The 19,115-nt window shown below is 37.2% G+C and overlaps 1 protein-coding gene across 1 annotated transcript; it reads right to left on the bottom strand.

The window, feature by feature from the left end:
* Nucleotides 1–1,116: 1,116 nt before the first annotated feature.
* Nucleotides 1,117–18,697, bottom strand: LOC104492862 (protein MMS22-like; the record flags this gene model as incomplete). Its single annotated transcript, XM_010135465.1, has 9 exons — nt 1,117–1,353; nt 2,518–2,631; nt 6,484–6,614; nt 8,839–8,932; nt 10,009–10,186; nt 10,283–10,370; nt 13,340–13,392; nt 16,562–16,687; nt 18,510–18,697. Coding segments are annotated over 9 exons (1,209 nt in total), but the record flags the coding sequence as incomplete, so codon positions are not given.
* Between the last annotated feature and the right edge of the window lie 418 nt (nt 18,698–19,115).

Raw genomic sequence — 19,115 nt, 5'->3', positions numbered from 1 at the left:
AGAACTCCCAAAAAACAACTACGATGAGGAAAAAGATAAAATAACAGAAGGATAGATGAAAGAAGATGGCATGACCTCATTCTTCCCAGTGCCAAAATCACTATCAGACAAAAAAGGCCCACAAAAAAATTAGATTTCTGGGTCTTCAGCTATCTCTTTGGCTTCTAGTCAGCTCCTTCTATAGTCAATTATGGGAAAACTGACAGCTTTCATACCTCTCAAAATGGATGAATTGTCTCAGCAAGTGCCTATTTCCTTCCCTATTAATGATTAGAAACTTAAAATTAGGCAGGAGGAATCTCAGAGTAAGAGACTGAAAGAAGGGTCAGGGTTTACGTAACTCCAGGACTGCAAGCACAGCCCTACATACATCTTACAGGCACAGGAATGGCATGGGCAGGTCTCATCCAGGGCCCTTGCAGAATGCATGGTAACGTCAAGTCTGCCACAGTGAGATTCACAGACAAGAGCGTCATTAACTGGGGACTAGCCTGTTCTAGACAGTAGGAAAATCTAAGGTCATCTTCTAAAAGCAAATGTCTTGCAACTTACTGCCAGAACTTCCTAGAGTGAAGCTTGAATTCAACAGTTCGTACACAGCATCCATTGGTACCACACCAACACAGAAAATTAAGCTGTATACATGAATATATACGCACCTCATCATGCCACTGCTGTGATGCAAAGGGATTAGACAGATTGGAACTTATGCAGAACAGAACTAACCCTTTAAAAAAAAGTGGCATTAACCATTATACAGCCAATGTTTGAGGTCTATACTTCATTCTGTACACTCTAATGTGTTCAGTTCCTAAAACAACAAACCTCGTGAAGCATTTATGCTGCTGGCTGACAGTCTTAAAACATATGCTACATCATTAAGTATACGTGCTATTAACTAGCTGGGATATTTCAGGTTTTCTTAGTACAGCGATCTACTGAATACCTGATATATAACATGAGTACGTCAGAGGCTCCTGAAACATTTACTGACTTGTATAAAGCACACATGAACACCACCATTCAACCTTAAAGAACTTTTTTTTTTAAAGATTATGAAAATTCGTGTATTAAAACATAAACTGTCTTCTGTCAACAAAAAATAATCAAGCAAAGTTAAAAACATAAATAAATTATAGTAACTTCTAGGTATTTAGAAAAAAGCATATCCACCTTTTCATCTATATTTCCATTGCGGTCAAACTGGTAGAGCGATGCCAGATGAGTAACAATCCACCAACTAAAACTCAATGGGTCTTTACACTGAATTGTTTCAAAACCAGACATCGTTTCAGAATTAGTCGGCCTTTCAAAGATATTATTCAGAGTTTTGCTCACCAAGCTCCAGAAGCACTGTAGAAAATGCAAAACAAAGCCTACGTTAACAATTTTCTCTATGATAATGTCCTATTCATTAATATGCTTTTACAGAGAACAAGCAAGATGACAGTGATTTAAAGAAAATAGCAAAATACAGTGCTCCCTATTACCAGAGAAAACCTGGAGCTAATTTGGAATGTTCACTCTCACATGCCAGTAGAAAGCAACATGAAAGGACAAGCTTTGGATACAAGGAAGAACATGGTCTGATAATTCACAGGCAAAACTACAAGCTGATAGAATGACAGTGGGCAGACAGGACGGTGCACCACCATTCATATGAGAGAGATTAGACTTTTTAATGAAGACTTCAAAAATGAAGATTTTTTGAAAAACTTTTAGTGCCAGACTAACCAAGAGAAACATAGCAGTAGATGGTAGACAATCAGTCTGAAAGACAGCAAACTGAGGTTCAGTTAATTGTGTGCCACATGAACAGTACTCATTGTGCAGACAGCAGCTTTGGGTTTTATAAAGATTATTTCAGAAAATTTTCAAAATTTTGATACTTCTGAATATTCATTCAGAGAAACATAGCTCAATCCTAACCAGCAGTAAAGAAAAATCAAAACACTAGAAAGTAATAGCAAAGGAAAAGAACAAAACAGAAAACATCACTATGCAATGTATAAAATCATGTGGCCACCTAATCCGTATTTGGAATCCTGTGTGAAATCCTGGTACTTTGCCATTCCGAATAGGATGTAGTAGTATGGAAAAAAGTTCAGAGAAGAGTGACAAAGTTCACCATTAGTAGAAGCCTACAAAAGGTAGAAGGAAGGAGATAATCAGAAAAAAACCTGAAGAGACATATAAAGTCTTATCAGTATAAGGAAGATGAACAGGTAGTGATTCGCTCTTCCAATAACAGTATAAGGGGGCATCCAGTGAATTCAGCAACTACAAGTTTCAAAACCAAAAACCAGGTTATTCTTGTGTAGGCAGTTATGGGTATCAAAGACAGAAACATGGGCTAGATGGATGATTGGTCTAACTGTAGCCATATTTCTAACACCTGAAGATGAATCATTCTATTATCAGATATATGAACTGGTGCTTTCATGGCAATCTGTGAACATTTGGCAACTGCACTGCATATATAACATGCACACGCATGTGACAGTGATCTTCCATTACCTCTGTGTGAGACCCTTTGTTTCTGTGGTCCAGCAGCTGAATAAGTAGAACCCAGAATTCTTTAATGCAGGTACAGGGATAGTGATGACTAGTAAGAGCCTCAGAAGGTCTCACCTGAAAGAGAATATGCAATACAATTATTCAGAAAAGAGTCATTTTTTGAAATTGCATCTTACGTATCAATATTTCCTCTGGCTTTGTTTTTTCAGTTAGATTATATAGTTAAAATTACATATTGGAAAGTGCATTTATTTCATAAACATCCAAAATATATTTCTCATACAACAAAGACTGTGTCATAATTCTGCTTAAGTTGCAGGTTGAGGTTGTGCTAATTCTTAGTTTCTTCTGAGTCACTTTCAAACATCATTTAATCAAATTAAAATGGGATTCTAAGGCTCAAATGAAAAGGAATTGCAATAAATACTGATTCATCACCTGACAAGGAAAAGAGAAAAATGATTGATGAGATTTTCTTTTCTTGGAAAGATAACAGAAAGATTTCAAATTATTTAATAGCTATTATTGCTATTTTTAACTGAAAAATCCTTAATGACTTGCCATAATGCTAGTAAATATGTTTCTGTTGGCACGAGGATGTTAATGTTCCCACAACATTTCACAAAATCTGCTTTTCGGTAAATTTACTGCAAGGCATTCTTTTAATATCCAGAAAACAGCATATTTCAAGTCATGTACGCTATTTGATTACTATTTCATATTTAACAAAATTCACTCAGACTGATGCATTTCAAATGCAAAGCAGTCGTTCTTGTGATTCATCTTTCAGTTTTACATTCCCTGAATTGTGAAACAAAACAGCAAAAGGAAGTGTTAAATACATAAAAATTCGCTGTATGCTTTAATGTTTTTAAGACCTACCAGCACGGTATTTGAAATAATCATAGTATAGACAAAACTTTACTCACTCTGTCATAGGACCTATGCATCCACTGAACTGTATTCAGATGTGGTAAAAACAGTGAGAAAAGCTTTGCTTAAATAGCATAATTCAGTACATTTTACCTTCACAGCAAGGACACAATGGCAGAAATGAAAAGAGGCAAGGCAAAGCAGTTCAGACTCAGTTTATTTCTAAACAACGAGCAGCCCAAATCTGAATAATCAACCTACACCCTCTAAAGCAAATAGAGGGGAATGGGCACCTAGAGAGACTAGTTCATCTAGCTCACTGCAGGAGAAAGAACTGTTGCTATCCTTCCCTGACAATAAAAAGAACCTGGGGTGACTAGTTTAGCCAACTAACCCTTAGACATATAGATCTGATAAAAATCAATCCTCAGTTTTTATATCCTCATCCTCTTCCTGATCCAGTCATGCACAACTATTCTTGAATCACACTGGTACTTAAAATAATTTCTGATCTTGGAAACCTAACAGTGTAAAATAAAAATTAAGAGACGTTACAGAAGCAGGAGTGAGTGACTAAAAACCTGTCACAGCTGGAAGAACAATTATAGTACCAATAGTTTCAAATTTGTATAATGTTCTGTAAGGATATAAACTTTATCATCCACCTTTAGAATAATACATTTTAAACAACTGTTTTTAAACAGCTCCAAATCAGATTTAAATATTGAATGCTTAATGATAAATATGAATTTATATGTGTCTATAAGCATGACACATAATTTGTTTTTCTCTCTATAAAGAATCCCGCTTACCCTACGAAAGCGCCAGGGTGGACCCTGACAATTGATTTAAGAACATAAAGAGGTCAAGACTGAAATATTTAAAATAATTCTATTATTCACATTCCACATGTGAATATGGATGTGAAGAGTTTTTCACGTGCCTGTGCCTCCTCATGTTTTTAGTTAAAGATCCATTACGGAAATCTCTCAACAACCTGAATTAATCTTACATAAATACTCTCTCGAGAATAAACATCAGTGTGACAATGAAGTCTATTGAAAATTTCATTATTTAGCTACTACTACCCAAAACTGAAGTGCCTCAAAAATTCTTCTCGGAAAGGAACAGTTTACTTGTTAGAGAAGCATTATAACACTTGAGGACTTCATGGAAGTATTAGGTACACAAACTATCTCACAAGTGAGATTTACAGGCCTTTCACAGGGAGTATCTGTTGTTAGAGCAACTAGACTTCTTCACCTACTACTTGCATCTACTACTGTGCTCTTCTACAAGGTAACAGAATCTCTTCTGCAGATGTGCAGTATCCGTCCATGATAGAGTCTGGCTAGTAGTATCAAGGCAAGACACCATACAGGTATTGGTTAGACTGAGGATTACCAAGACATTGTTTTCTTCAGAGATAGCCTGGATTTCCTCTTGCAACACCCTGAACTCAGTGTCTTGGTAAGGATACTTATAACCTCAAACTGTGGTATTATTGGGACAACGGAACTCTGGTGCCAGAGATGTGCTGCTGAAAACAGAAATTAGATATCCGAGGATATATATTTCTCTGCCATATGTATCTCAGAGCACAGTGGGCTCAGTACATGATCCAAGTTAAGTGTCTTGATATCAAAGCTGCCCAAGGAAGAGCTATGAAAATATGAGTCTGAAGGATAAGAGCTTATGTATCTCCTTCCAAGTATATCCACAAATGTTAAGAGCTGCACTTCTGAATATATTCAGCCAAAAGCTTAATGACATATTTTAGCGATAAGCTGTCAGTGTCATCTATTATGGGTATCAGTTGTGTTTTCAACAACTTTGAGGGATGTTATTTCCATTACTAGACTATAGCAATGAATGCATGCTAGTAGAGAATGCACCAGCTGAAGAGGCGTTATCCAGCTCAAGTCCAAGCTCCACTTCAGACATGAATCTCAAACAGAACTAGTTCAAGCTGTGCAGCCCAAGCCTAGAGAGATCTGAAGAAAAAAGCGGTGGCAAAACAATCTTCTCTCTTTGTGATGTAGCTCTGTGGAAGTAGGATGAATCTGTCATTTTAACATCTTGCGTTTTAATGACTACCATCAAGTACAATGGTCAACAGATACTATTTGAATCTTCCTTTTAAAAAATTGCTCTCATCTCTTTGTCTTTTGATGGGGGAGGTAGATGTGGTATTATCTGACAATATAATAGATAAAACTGATTCTGGAAGGTAAGAGTTCTCTACGGAAAGATAGTTCAAAAGAACAGTTTTCAAATGCTAGTAGGGCCATTGCCCCTCCCCACCCCACCCAAACAGTAATATGAAAGAAAGGAGACACAATTTTTCATGTCTTTGTACTAGGAAAACATAAATTATACAGTGGTCACTGCTACTCACTCCCAGAGTTCAGTCCTGCTCTCATGGATCGTACATGCCCATCTAAAGCAGGTTTCACAATGACACAGTCAAAGAAGATTATGTAGCTCTTTTACTAGCTGCTATATGAAGCTATTAAGACTTTCTAGCTTTGGAGTGCTCAAAGCAAGTGAGGAAAAAACACTGCAGCTATAGAAGAAAAGAAAAAGGACAAGTTTTCCCATGACAAATGTAAAAGCACTGTAACAGAAAAATGAGGTTGCAGAAATAGGAGCAGTACAACAACAAACTGTAAAATGACATTCTGCAAGTGTCCAGTTAGCTTACTGCCAGGATTACAGTTATTCACTTTTTGTTCCTGTTGGGAGAGTTTGAAAAGATTTTTTTTTTTTTCATCTATAGCTCTAAACCCTTTTAGACTGTGCCATGTTTGGCTCTAAACCTGGAACACTGAACTTCGGAAATGTGGCACTCACTTCTGCTCTGTACACAGTGCATTTCAATATTACTCTCTCACTCAGCTGCCAGATGGTCATGAATAAATATAACGCAATTTGAGCTCCTAACAAATAACACTCTTTAAAACATGGAGATATAAATCCATACATAACATTTAAAACTTAGCAGTAAGAAGTTATCTGTGCACATCTAACTCATATGGTTCCCAATACAACCCTCTAACTCTCTGTGTCCTATACAAAGAAAAAACAAGTTACCTTTATATACTTATTGATGGACAAGGTTATTAAGTCAGATATAAGATTTCCACAGTGTGTTTCAAATAAACTGATACTGGTTAAATTCTCTCCGGTTAGATTTATGAAATGATGAGCATATACAACTTGTCCTAAAACAAAAAGAAAATTAGATCTACTTAGGCCTGGGTTTGGCTGTAGGAATACAAGACAGACAAGTTTTTTTTTTTTTTCTATTCTATATTCTATTGAGCTGTATGTAACTTTAATTTACAAACTCATTTGAGAAAGTTCATCCGTTATAAGTTCAAGCTAGTCCCTTCATTATTACACTGAAGTCCATTATTATTCTGGTTGACAGTAAAATAGTTTGGCACTTCACAGCCTTTTATTGGCATAGTTTTTGCAGTGGAATAAAGATTTATTTATCTGCAAGTTCTTCTGTCACATGCCAGTGCGCATGTTCTGAAATCATGACATATTTTGCAGACATGCAAGTTGATGACAAACAATTCTGGAGAGGTCTAACACTTTCCTTTGGATGTGTTGATGCAGAAAGCTGGCATGATCACATTCCAACTTGAGCATTTGTAGACATTAACACCGATAAAATGGTAGTTAAGAGGCTGTAAGATCTCATCCCACAAGCTTTTCAACAGTACAACTCCCTTGACATCAGTGGTACAGGAGATACGTCGCCTGTATTTTATTCTTGGAAATGCAGGGTGAAGCCCTGAATGCACCACCCTGCTATTGGTCTCAGCAGTGTGAAGTTTCTACTCAGCATACTTTACAGAATGAGATGAAAACCTACAAAATTCTACAAGGCACACAGGAATACAACACAAGATAATAAATGCAGAGATACTACTGTCTTGACTAGTAAATTATGTTGTTAAAAGCACGAGATTTCTCTTATGAAAATGGATTAGTGAATTATTACTCAGAACTATATCTAGGAATAAAACAGAGTTCTGGACAATAAATTGTCTCCAACAGTTTCCATATCATTTCCCCCAAAAGCCCCAAAACAGTATATCCCTCAATGGATCACAAAAGCAACTCAGAATTACAGAACAAAAAGCCAACCCACACATTATCCAGTAACACAGACATGCAGAAACAGTGAAGATGCATTAATCTGGGCAAGACTGTTGTGACAGCGCCCAGGCAAAAGCTAATCCGACGCCTTCCCCTCAATGGATCACAAAAGCAACTCAGAATTACAGAACAAAAAGCCAACCCACACATTATCCAGTAACACAGACATGCAGAAACAGTGAAGATGCATTAATCTGGGCAAGACTGTTGTGACAGCGCCCAGGCAAAAGCTAATCGACGCCTTCAGATTCAGAGCCAGTTACCTGGGCTAAATGCGCAGTGCATTCTTTCTAGACCTCCAAGACTGTTGTGACAGCGCCCAGGCAAAAGCTAATCCGACGCCTTCAGATTCACAGCCAGTTACCTGGGCTAAATGCACAGTGCATTCTTTCTAGACCTTAATGTTATTCCAACTGTTGCAATTCCTATACGGAGCTTGTATTAGTAATTTAGAATAATAACCGGGGGGAGGTGGGGCGCGGAAAGAGGTTTGGTTGTAGTGACACAATGGTTATAGAAGAAAATATATCAAATATATTTTTATGATTTATTATGCTAGCATGGACATGAACAATAGATATCATTCTCACAAAGCAAAAAAAGTTCTCTTCTGTTTTTTAACAATTCTTCAGCAAACTGAACCACTTTGAACTTGGATTCTTCAATTGTATTCTATGACCTTTTTTTATCTACCTTCTATGAAGAGCTTACTCTTATCAATACACCTTTTGCCAGAACGGAAAATGGAAAAAAGGTATTGCCTTGCCCTTTTCTTGCTGAACTTTTACAAGCTCCTCTGACTGAGGCTTCTTCTTTTGACTGGCATTTTCTTAGTGTCACATATGCTTAACAACACAAATTCTTTGTTCTGAGATTCTTTGTTCTGGTCCATCCTTGGACACTTCTCCTACACTGTTTTCATCAAACTGCTGTTCACTGTTATGCATTCTGGATCTCTGCAAATGCGTTTTTATTCACAATGCCAAAAAGTGTATTGTTATTAAATATGTAACGACTTGTAGGCATCAGCTGAGAACAAACTTTGTAGCCATGGTCAAGTACTCATAGCACAAATTCCTAATACTATTTCATTTCATTTCAGCTACACGAAGATTCACAAAGAACCTGCCTTCACCATATCTGAGTTTAACCCATTAAATACAGCTATGCTTAAAAACTACCAAAAATAGTAAATGATTCTAGACAAATTAACATGAGAAATCTAGGTAAGTCATATGTACGAGAATAAATTCAAGAAAAAACCTGCAAACTTACTCATCATTTTTTCACCCAGTAAATGAAGAACTTCCAGTACTAGCCAATTAATATCCAAGTGGAGATGTAGCAAGTGCCATGATGGGGGAAAGACCTGTGATTGGAAATACGCACATTTATTCAACATTTTTTTAGTTAATTCTGGATACAGTACTAAGACACATGAAGATGGGCATACGTTTTGCCTGCAGTGAACATTATGGATATCTATGATCAAATACACCATAACATACAAACATGCCATTCAAAGAAAACATAAAACAAACAAAAAACCTTAATTACAATTAATACTGTCTGTAGCGGATGTTTGTGAAATCTTTAATTTGATCTAAACAACTTAAACACAATGTCTTGATTCAAGCTTGACAGAACACCCTTAGTTATCCTTTCCCTTCCAGAAAAGTATTAGGTAGCACACAAACTGCTAAAGCAAAGTGTGCTCTTAAAAGTAATTCCAAAGTTTCAATATTTTCTTCCTTAAAGTTTACTTGAAATTACTGTTTATCAGCTCAACAGCGGCCCTACTGACAAGCTAAATGAACAGAAAGATTCAAAACACTGCTTCTCAGTGGATCATTCCTCCCCACGTGCTAGTTTAGACAACTAGTTTAGATACTGAAATTCCTTTTCTCTTTCTAAAAGATTTGAAAGCATTAATTACTATATGTACGCACAAATCTTAACAGTGTATACTTCACTAGTGTTTAATGTTGCAGTGCTTACTTCCATGTCCGCACATTTCTTCTTTACATGCATGATTTTCTCCTATTTTGAGTCAAATTTCAGAATGCAATTCTTAAAAAGGCCCTCCCTACTGAGAAGCTCAGAAATCCTAACCTCTGGTAAGAACAAAAAACAAGGAATTTTTAAAACACACTATGCTAATTCAAGTCTACTTATCTACCTGTAATTGGTACTACCATTCTAAAAGTTATAAAACATAAATACAAATAAATAAAACAAAACAACAACAGAAAATCCTGAGCTTATTAGTTCTGTTTGCCAAGTATGGGTTGGCGCTTTGTTGATTAAAGAAAAAAAACCCACAAAACATAACACATAACTTCAGCTTCAGTCTAAAGAAAGATTAATTCTTATTGAGCCAAAACATACTGAAGTTGAATTTGTACTGTCATGCCAAAAGAATTTAAAATTATAAAAGACATTAACCTTTGCCTGATGTTGAATAGTAAACGCTGCCAGGACACTACTAGGGAGTTCACAAAGGTGACCAATGTGCATGGTCAAACCATGAAGCTCTTCCACCAACACTGATGGCAACTGTGCTTCTAGTTCTTCATATGGATGGAGGATTCCATCATTTTCCATTTTAGGGGGTTCCAGATACCTGAGCACACATATACAGACACACAATGAGAAAATGGAAAAGCAGCAGCTGCACAAAGCTCAGTACATAAGTTGGTAAATTGTGGGCAAATCTCACCTGAAGATGAAAACTTTCACATAATGCAAAAACTCAATACACTGACGCCTGATGCCCTCTGCTTCAGAGTGCAAGTTTGCAGCTTGACCTGAGGAAAGAGATGAAGAGCTCAAAGCAGATGTGCTCACACTGTGACTCATGTTACAAATGCATTCTCCACAGTAATTAAATCATACCACTGGAAAGCCACCCTACTCTGAGGACAGCCTGGGAGGTGGCTGGTGGTAAACACCCACTTCTAAATGTTATCTTGCCAGAGGGATCCATTCTTTATCTTACCACCTCAGGCACATATCCAGGTACAGTGGGAAAAGGTGGCATTCAGTTCCTCAGGAAAGGTGGCAGAGGCAAGCAATCAGTGCTGGAAGAAATCATTCAACCCTACTGCCCTACTCCCTGTCTGCTTCCAAGACACATTGAGAAAAGACAAGAATGAAACAATTTCTCAGCATCCTTTTTTCTTCAGAGACTTAAGCTGAGGGGAACTTATTTGGAAACATGCTTTGTAACTTTTCTTCCCAGGAAGCATCGCATTGTTGCACAGTGCCTTAAGATGGGTCATGCTAAGAGAGTTGTCCATTCGCAATCCTCCTGCCTTTCACTTGCAGCTCTATATTCTTTCAGTCATTTATTGCAGCTATGTGTCTCCCTTCCTTTGCTCCCTGAAGCTGTTCTCAGGGTGTTACCCTTATCTTGCACCTGCAAGCTCAAACACCATCATTGCAGTAGAGATTCATTGGAAGCTATTGCCATTGGTGTGAGAACCACTCCTTATTTTTTCCCCCATCTTGTCTTGTAGCTTTCAGTTAATATTAGAGAACAATTAAACGTAGTGCATAACAAAGCAGATACACTCGTTTAATTACCCCATAACTACTGCCCAACAGCATGTGTGTGTATATACACACACACACACACAAGTGCTTAACCATCAGTCAGCCTGCAACATCTGTACCTGATTAAGCACCTGCCAATCACTGTTAAGAGCATCATAAATGGGAACAGCAAATGAGGTGCCTCAGCAGGCCCCGATGTCATTCTCACTAGAGAAAATGCATGGCAAAAACTCTTTTGACATCTGCTGCACAGGACTGCCAGACCAAGGAAAGGCAGCTCCCTTGCTCCTCTCCCCAGCTGGCCACTGGGGAGTCTTCTCATTCCTTTTCTTGCTCTCTCTCCCCTTTGCTTCTGCCATCTCTGCCAGGTGACCCTGAAGTTCACATATGCCACTTGTTACAGACCCCATAAATTAAGTTTTGTGCATATAAGCCTACCTCAACATCTTTTGAGCAACAACACTCACTGAGCACTTACCTAAAGCAAGATAACTGGTACAATTACCATAAAATTCCAGTACACAACATACCACCACCACCTAAGCAGCCACAGATAGGATCTACCATGGCAATGAACCAGAGGTTGAGGGGCTCAAATCACTCTAAGTGAATTATTAATAGATGGTATAGCTGCTTTGTAGCAATAACAAATATTTTATGTTAAGTTCTAAGAACTTCTCTTTAAGCAAAACTTTATATTACAGTATTTCACTACAAAATCTTTTGCATACTGTCATAAACCATTAAGCAATGAAATAAGGGGAACAGAACAGGAACAGTAGAATGTTAAGAACGGATCAGGCATTTTCAAAAAGACAAAACAATGCAGAGCATAAGAAAAGATTTTATATGGCTTCCACACCATCACACAGTTCTCAACAGTTCTCAGTACCAAGTCTCCTAAGCTCATTAAGACTGATAGGAAGTTAAATGTACTATATTGATACCTGTATAAACATATATGGACAACAAAGACTTACTGAACTAAAACTCTAAACTGGGGTTTTAAAACGGTGGCAACAGTGCATTTATCTAAGACACAATGCCTAATGATTTTAAATATTTTAATCCTCACAACACCCCCCTACTACTAGCCTGCTTGTATAAAGGGGGAACTGATTCAGAAACTTATCAGTGACCTACTCGAAGACACAAAGAAAGCCTGGTATAAAGCATAAAATTCAACAGTTAGTTATTTTATTTGGCATGAGGAAAGAGAGGATACAGAGAAAAGAACAAAGCAGATGCTTAAACTTAAGGGGAAAAGAACTACAGAGCAGTTTCTTGGTGTCTAGCCACAATATAAAAGTTCAAATATAATTTAAAATAAGGTTATTTCCACTTATGTATTAAATGTCAGCAAAATTAGACTTTTAAGATACAATCAACAAAAACTTAAAGACACTTGATGATAAATTCATACCAATGATTTCAATGGCAGAGCATGACAGTATCAACCCAAAACAATTATGTGTAAAAATATTCACTCGTACTCTTAGAACACTAGCAATTTATCTGTAATGAGAAGATTCTACAGACAGTCTATTTTTGAGTAATTACTGAACTTCAACTTGCTAAGTAATTCAGTTTTCAAACTTAAAATAAGCCCAAGGCTGCAATAATCCTTCAGAAACACACTGCTTCTCATGCCTCAGTATTTAATTGAAACAAAACATTTCATAGTGATCCCATTTCATTGATCCCGCTGCAAAGATAAATTAAATTTGTAAATAACTCTAAACCAAGCAAATATAACTAACTTGTTTAACTGTAAGCCAAGAGAGCATTGAAGAAAGTCCCAACCCACTACCTCTGTAACTAAAATACTACTGTGAGTTTTGATGCAGCTTTCCATTTTTAATTAAACGAGTGAATAGATTTGCCAAATTCTGCCTTAGGGGTGACAGCTTAACTCACATCAAATCAATGCAAAATTCTCCAATAAGGACACTGAGGTCAGGATAGAGCTGTGCACCTACTATACAGGCAGATCTAGTTCCAGATTGACCCACCATCTATTTCCACACTTCCTCACATCTCTTGGTTGCCTATATTTGTACCCTTACTGCAGGTTTATACCTGTTATACGCTGTCCTGCAGCACACTCCATAAGCCCTCAGTCACGAGTCAAAGCACAAGTGTTATCTGTGATAATACACTTCTATAATGAAAAGATAATCAGATACCTATCTCAACATCAAATTAAATGTGTTAAACTTACCAAAATCAGATGAACTCATTTGTACTAGGTTTTCCAGTCTGTATATCTGTTGCCTAATTAAAAGAATAAAAAGGTTTATGGTCTTTACATAGGTAAAAGTAGTTCAACTATGTTTTAGTAGGGTCGAAATAGAACAGAGAGAGATAAGAGGTGCTTCTTGCTTTGTATTTCTGAAAAAGCTTACAGAAATGTAACTTAGTAAAGAGTATTAGTGGAAGGCAACAGACACAAGTGTGAAGGCATGACGATGGATAGAATTATTGATTGTTTTTAAAATATTAAATACGGTAACAATAAATACAAAATTAGCTAAGTATCAGAGGCAGAAAAAAGCAAACACACACACAAAACCCTGAAGGAGACTCCCTGAAAGTGATCTGTCCACAAGCACAACTCAAATTCATAATTGACCACAGAGTTAACCTGGAAGTTAGCCCTAATGGCATACACTCAGTATATACTAAACTAATATAAAGTATGCACTAAAGTATACACTAAGTATAAAGTAAAGTATGCACTAAGTTAATTGAGAATGAGCACTACTAAATTCTGTCAGTATCTTTTCCAGCTTCCTGCTTAGGGTGATCTGCTCCTTAACTTGTGCACAAAAGATAAACAGCAACAACTATAGCAGAGTAACTCAGTTCAGTTTTGGAGTGAAGAGGGCATTTTTAAAGAAGCTGTTAATTGCCATTGCAAATTAAAATTTTAAAAAGCTGTAACGTAGGTAAATACTTAGCCGTATTCTGCAATGACTATTATTTTCAAGTGGTCTTCAAGTATAATCTCCATAGAGATAACGCGATACTAAACTGATTACACAAAAACCACCACTAAGACAGACTTCTGAAAGAAAACGCTGCATAAATTGAGAAAGAGCTCTCTGCCTCATTTCTTATACAGTCAAAGCAGCAACCACTGAAGGGTTAAAACACAGGACACTTGGATCAAACCCAGATGTTCTTATGAAAAGAAAATGTCATCTAGGAAGTGCCCACAAGGATCCAAAATCCAGGTTGTAACCTGCGTATCAAAGGGCAGGTTCACATTAAAATTATCTCCCTTAGCTCTTCCTTGGATAAAATCATGCCATTCAGCCATTTAGGTGGGTTGTGGGGTTCTTTCTGCTTTTTTTTTTTTTAATCAAAGCTGAATTACTGCAGGATATCTGAATTTCAAGTATTTCAACCATGTAGAAAAAAAGAAAGTCTAAAGCAAGTAGGACTTTATGACAGAGGATTGTTGAGGCTGAAGGTTAGAGAGAATGTCAGAAAGGAGCCACACAGAGGAGAGAAACAGAGACAAACAAAAAATAAACAAGCCCCCCGCCAAACCCAAAAAAACCCAGCTCTCTGAATTGACAAAAGATTGAATACAGTGGGCTGATAAAATAAAAGCACAAACTACGCATGAGATGCATAACAAAAATATTATCAGTTAAATAAGTCATTTTACTTTCAATTTATACCTGAGAGATTAATTCTCACGTTTTTTAATCATCAAATCATTTGATTTGCAAATAAATTTTCTGACAGCTAAACTGGTACTTCTGTTTATTAAACAATGAAAGTTATATTGTCTTGGTATACCCACTTGAGTGGTTACATTGCTTTTACTCACTTTGACTCACACATCTTTAATCATAAAAACCAGTGAAGAATTCTTCTAATTGTGCAATTAATATTTTCAACTTGGAGTTCTGTTGCTTAATATTATTATTTAATATGCAAAAATATTAAATAACAATCTTTAATTTTTACAAATACATTAAAAAAGCTAGATTTCTCTAAGCATAGATACTATCTGTACTGCATAAATTGAGCTATTTAAAGCCACCTTATCCTCAAGAATCATTATAACTCGTATTTAACACATATAACCTCTGCAATGGAAGAAGGAGTTTTCCTACTTTCAGTTGTTAACAGGTCTATACATGAAAGTGTTTCATTTTATGACCGAACAAATGAACTGAAAGAGAGAACATCTTCGCAGAGGGACTTGTCAGACCAAAAGAGAGCTTAGCAACCAAACTCTCACAGCAAAGAGTTGGATGAAATCCATTATTCCTACCAGTTCAGTAGGTTTTAAAACACCTATAGCTTGAATAACTTAAAAAACACATAAAAATTATCATGCCGTATGTTCATCTCTATTACAATTACAGAGAAGTTTATATTATGGAAAAAAATTATTTTATTCATCAGATCAACTACATTGCTGTCTCACTGCCTAGTGATTTTATTCTAATAATGGATCAGACTAACTGCTGAAAGGGGTACTGTGTTTCTTTCAACTAAGTTAGTCTATCTCCTTCATTAACAGATTTTTAATTTTTATTTAAAAAAAAAAAAGTCACAGCTTGCATCAAACAAGCAAAGCTAAATAATACTGGTTTTAATATACTTCCTGCCATCTATGCCCTCATGTTTCAATAAACAAGATGCTATTAATGATGTTTCACATCACGCCCTTGGTCATGCCCTAAAGGGTTGGAAGAATCCACTACAATCAAAGGAACGATGGAATACATCAGAAATATTTGTGGAATCATACAAAAGATCCTCTCCCATCCACTTTCTGTACGTGCTGTACATCCTGTGGATTATCAGTAGCAAAGAGGATTATCGGTGATCTGTGTATTTGCATTGACCAGATTAAACATCTACACTGAGTTACTCAAACACTGAGTAACTGTACCTGAAGAGATTGCTGAAGCTATACTAATCCAAACAATTGAAGAAAGTGCTGCATCTAGCACTTAAAGTATTTGATTTTTAACCTCTACTTCTCTTTATGCACAAAAAAGGGACTTAAAATTGTCAAAAGACAACTTTAATTATAGGGGGAGCACAATCTAATTGAAGAAAATCTTATAGTTTATTCATATATTCTGAAGCTAGAGCCTTCTATTCACAACACTGTTATAATAACTATACTTACTGATTTTTATCTGGTGATGGCTAAGATATGCACCACACTTAGAAACTTATTAAGTCACATAATAGTAAAAATCTGCAACACAAAATTTACTTATTCACATAATTCCATCTGTGTCATCCATCACTTACTGGAGTGTTAGACAGCATAATCTTTCTGGATTCATTGCATAACCCACAGTTTTTTACGATTTTACAATCAAAAACTTGAAAAGTTCCTTACATCCTTAAGGTGGGTATAATTAAATAAGTGGATTCATTATAAAATACACTGATGTTATCATACCTAAGTAATCCAAAGAGAAGTCCACAAGATTCAACTAATGCCATTTCCGTAACCCACTGAAAGCCAAACATATCCACTACATCATCTTCATAGTCATTTGGAGAAGGATCTAGTCTCAGCAAAACCCTGCAAAACAAAGCAAACAATGTTCATACATTCCCCAGTCGTAAACCTACAGAATACAGTCTGGTCTACGTACCACTGATATTTTATCAATACTATCAGCAACATAGGAGTAGAAGCACTGTCAAACGACAGATTGTTTATACCTTTTATAGCAATATAATCATCATGGCTTGGCTTCGTGAACGAAGATTTAGGAAGAGTTTTTCCCATGCTTACTGCAAGTGCGCTGATGGCTGAAAAGGCCAATGTGGGATAGGCAAGTCCAGTTGCAAAAAGCATAGCGGAAGGTCTTGCACCTTTTCACCTGCCATTTCATCCCTCACCTGTTGCTACAGGGCTTTGCGAATGTGAGTAAACCTTTGGGTCCTGCACGGTGGAGTTTTTAGGCGAGGCGCAGTGTGCATGGAACTGGCCCCACCCTTTACACCTGAGGTTCATCTGCCAGGGCCTAGCGAGCTTGGACAGTGACAGCGAAGTCCTCGGGTCGTAGGTTTGGTTAGAGTATCCTTCTCTTAGATGATGGATGCCTTACAAGGCTAAACGAGCTCCATCTGCCCGGGTTTGGAGTCAGAGTTGTCCTTCTCCTAGGATGGCTGCCCGAAGTCTAGTGAGCCCATCCTGCCCGTGGACACACTGTGTCTGACCCTTCAGCTGAGACCTGTCTGGCTTGGGAGACTCTAGCAGAGGCACACACCACCACCAGCACAGCTCTCAACCTCACAAGGGCACGCAAGCTCCTTCCCCACGGCAAGGGGGTGCCCGAGAAAGAGAGGAATACAATATACAGTACATAAAACACAACAACTCCTAGCTTCAAGAGCATAAAGACATGACATAGTCACAGAGCACAGTATATCTGCGAAACAAATAAAAATTAACAAACTACCGCCTTCAAGCATGTTCATCCTTACAAAGGGGCTGAGACATAACATACACACTGTCCTTAAGGGAAGCAGCTGCTACCTTAGATAAAATATTCCACTGTAAGTGTTTGTTTGGAATCTCTCTCAGTGTATACTACATGCCTAATAACTAATTCTAGAACATACATTTGCTCCTTTATATAGATTTAATAATGTTTACATAGAACATGTTGATAAAGGCACAGTTTTAGACAGGCAAACTGATAAAAGTCACAAAATGTGGAGTCATTATTGTAACTTAAACTAACACTAGGCCATGACTACCCTTTTTTCTGGCTAAATAAATAAATAAAATCAGAATTCCCATTTTACTCAAAGTGGAGAAAATCAGTGTCCTGTATAGGTTGTTAAAACATTACTAATTGTGCAAACATAAAAATAGTCCCAGCAATATGGGAAAGCTGAGCAGAGGAGGTTTAATTCTATGATGTGAAAAAGGGAGAAAGGGTCAGCTCTGAACAGAGCATATGATGGGAAAAATCAGTGCTGCAGCCTCCTCAGAAATTTAAGAGGTCTTCAATGCTGTTACCCAACAGGCCAGTTTTGAATTCTTACAGGCCTGTAACAGGTCCTTTTTTCAATATTTTAAATAAGTTCACAAAGATAGGAAGTGGACCTAGAATACTGTTCAAAGCAGTGTATCAACACAACTGCCCTTACCACTTTGGTATACTACTGAGTTGATCTCAGGATCATAAAAGCTGAGGAACAAACTGATTTGGAAACCCTGTTACCAAACATCAGTGTAAAAACCATCTTTCTGTAATTCAAAAAAAACCCCATACCTCTTAAGAGACCCACTTGCTAAATAAGATTCTGTAGAGAAGATTCTGCCTCCATTTTGGTTGTCAAAAGCACAGGAAAAACACGGCGGCCTGGAGTTAAAAAAAACCCCATACCTCTTAAGAGACCCACTTGCTAAATAAGATTCTGTAGAGAAGATTCTGCCTCCATTTTGGTTGTCAAAAGCACAGGAAAAACACGGCGGCCTGGAGTTCTCATTCTCCACTTCCATTGCCATCTCCAAGCTTTCAGTGAGGAATGGGGGTGTGGAGGAAGCCACAAAGTCATCGTCCATTGCTTCCACCTGATCCAGAAAATAAATAGATAAATTAAAAAACACTCATAGAGTTTCTCCAAATAAATATCTCATTGCTACAATTCTCCATAAATCTTCAGCTCAAGTGAAGGCACAGATCTGACTAAGTGTAACATCAAACTAACCAAAAGAGGGATATCACCAAGAAAAGTAATCATGGTCTCACGCCCTGCCACATAATTCTGCTGCTCTCTGCAACTTCATCTTCCTCCATCACAACCTGTTTGAGGAGTCACATCAGTTACTTCAAAAAGCAAAACAAGTTCATTTTCTTCTGGTTTAGCTCTCTAAAAGCCTCTCAGACTACTCATGAGGTTAGACTAGCACTAGGGTAAGATTAGAGCAGGAAAGCATTACAACTCAGGGATGAGCTACTTTCAGCATCATTTTATCACGTAAAGAGTAG

This window comes from Buceros rhinoceros, unplaced genomic scaffold, assembly GCF_000710305.1.
Source record: "Buceros rhinoceros silvestris isolate BGI_N320 unplaced genomic scaffold, ASM71030v1 scaffold11094, whole genome shotgun sequence".
NCBI classification, from domain to species: Eukaryota; Metazoa; Chordata; class Aves; order Bucerotiformes; family Bucerotidae; genus Buceros; species Buceros rhinoceros.
The sequence above is the reverse complement of the archived record's forward strand: the minus strand, read 5'-3'. Positions and strand labels throughout refer to the sequence as shown.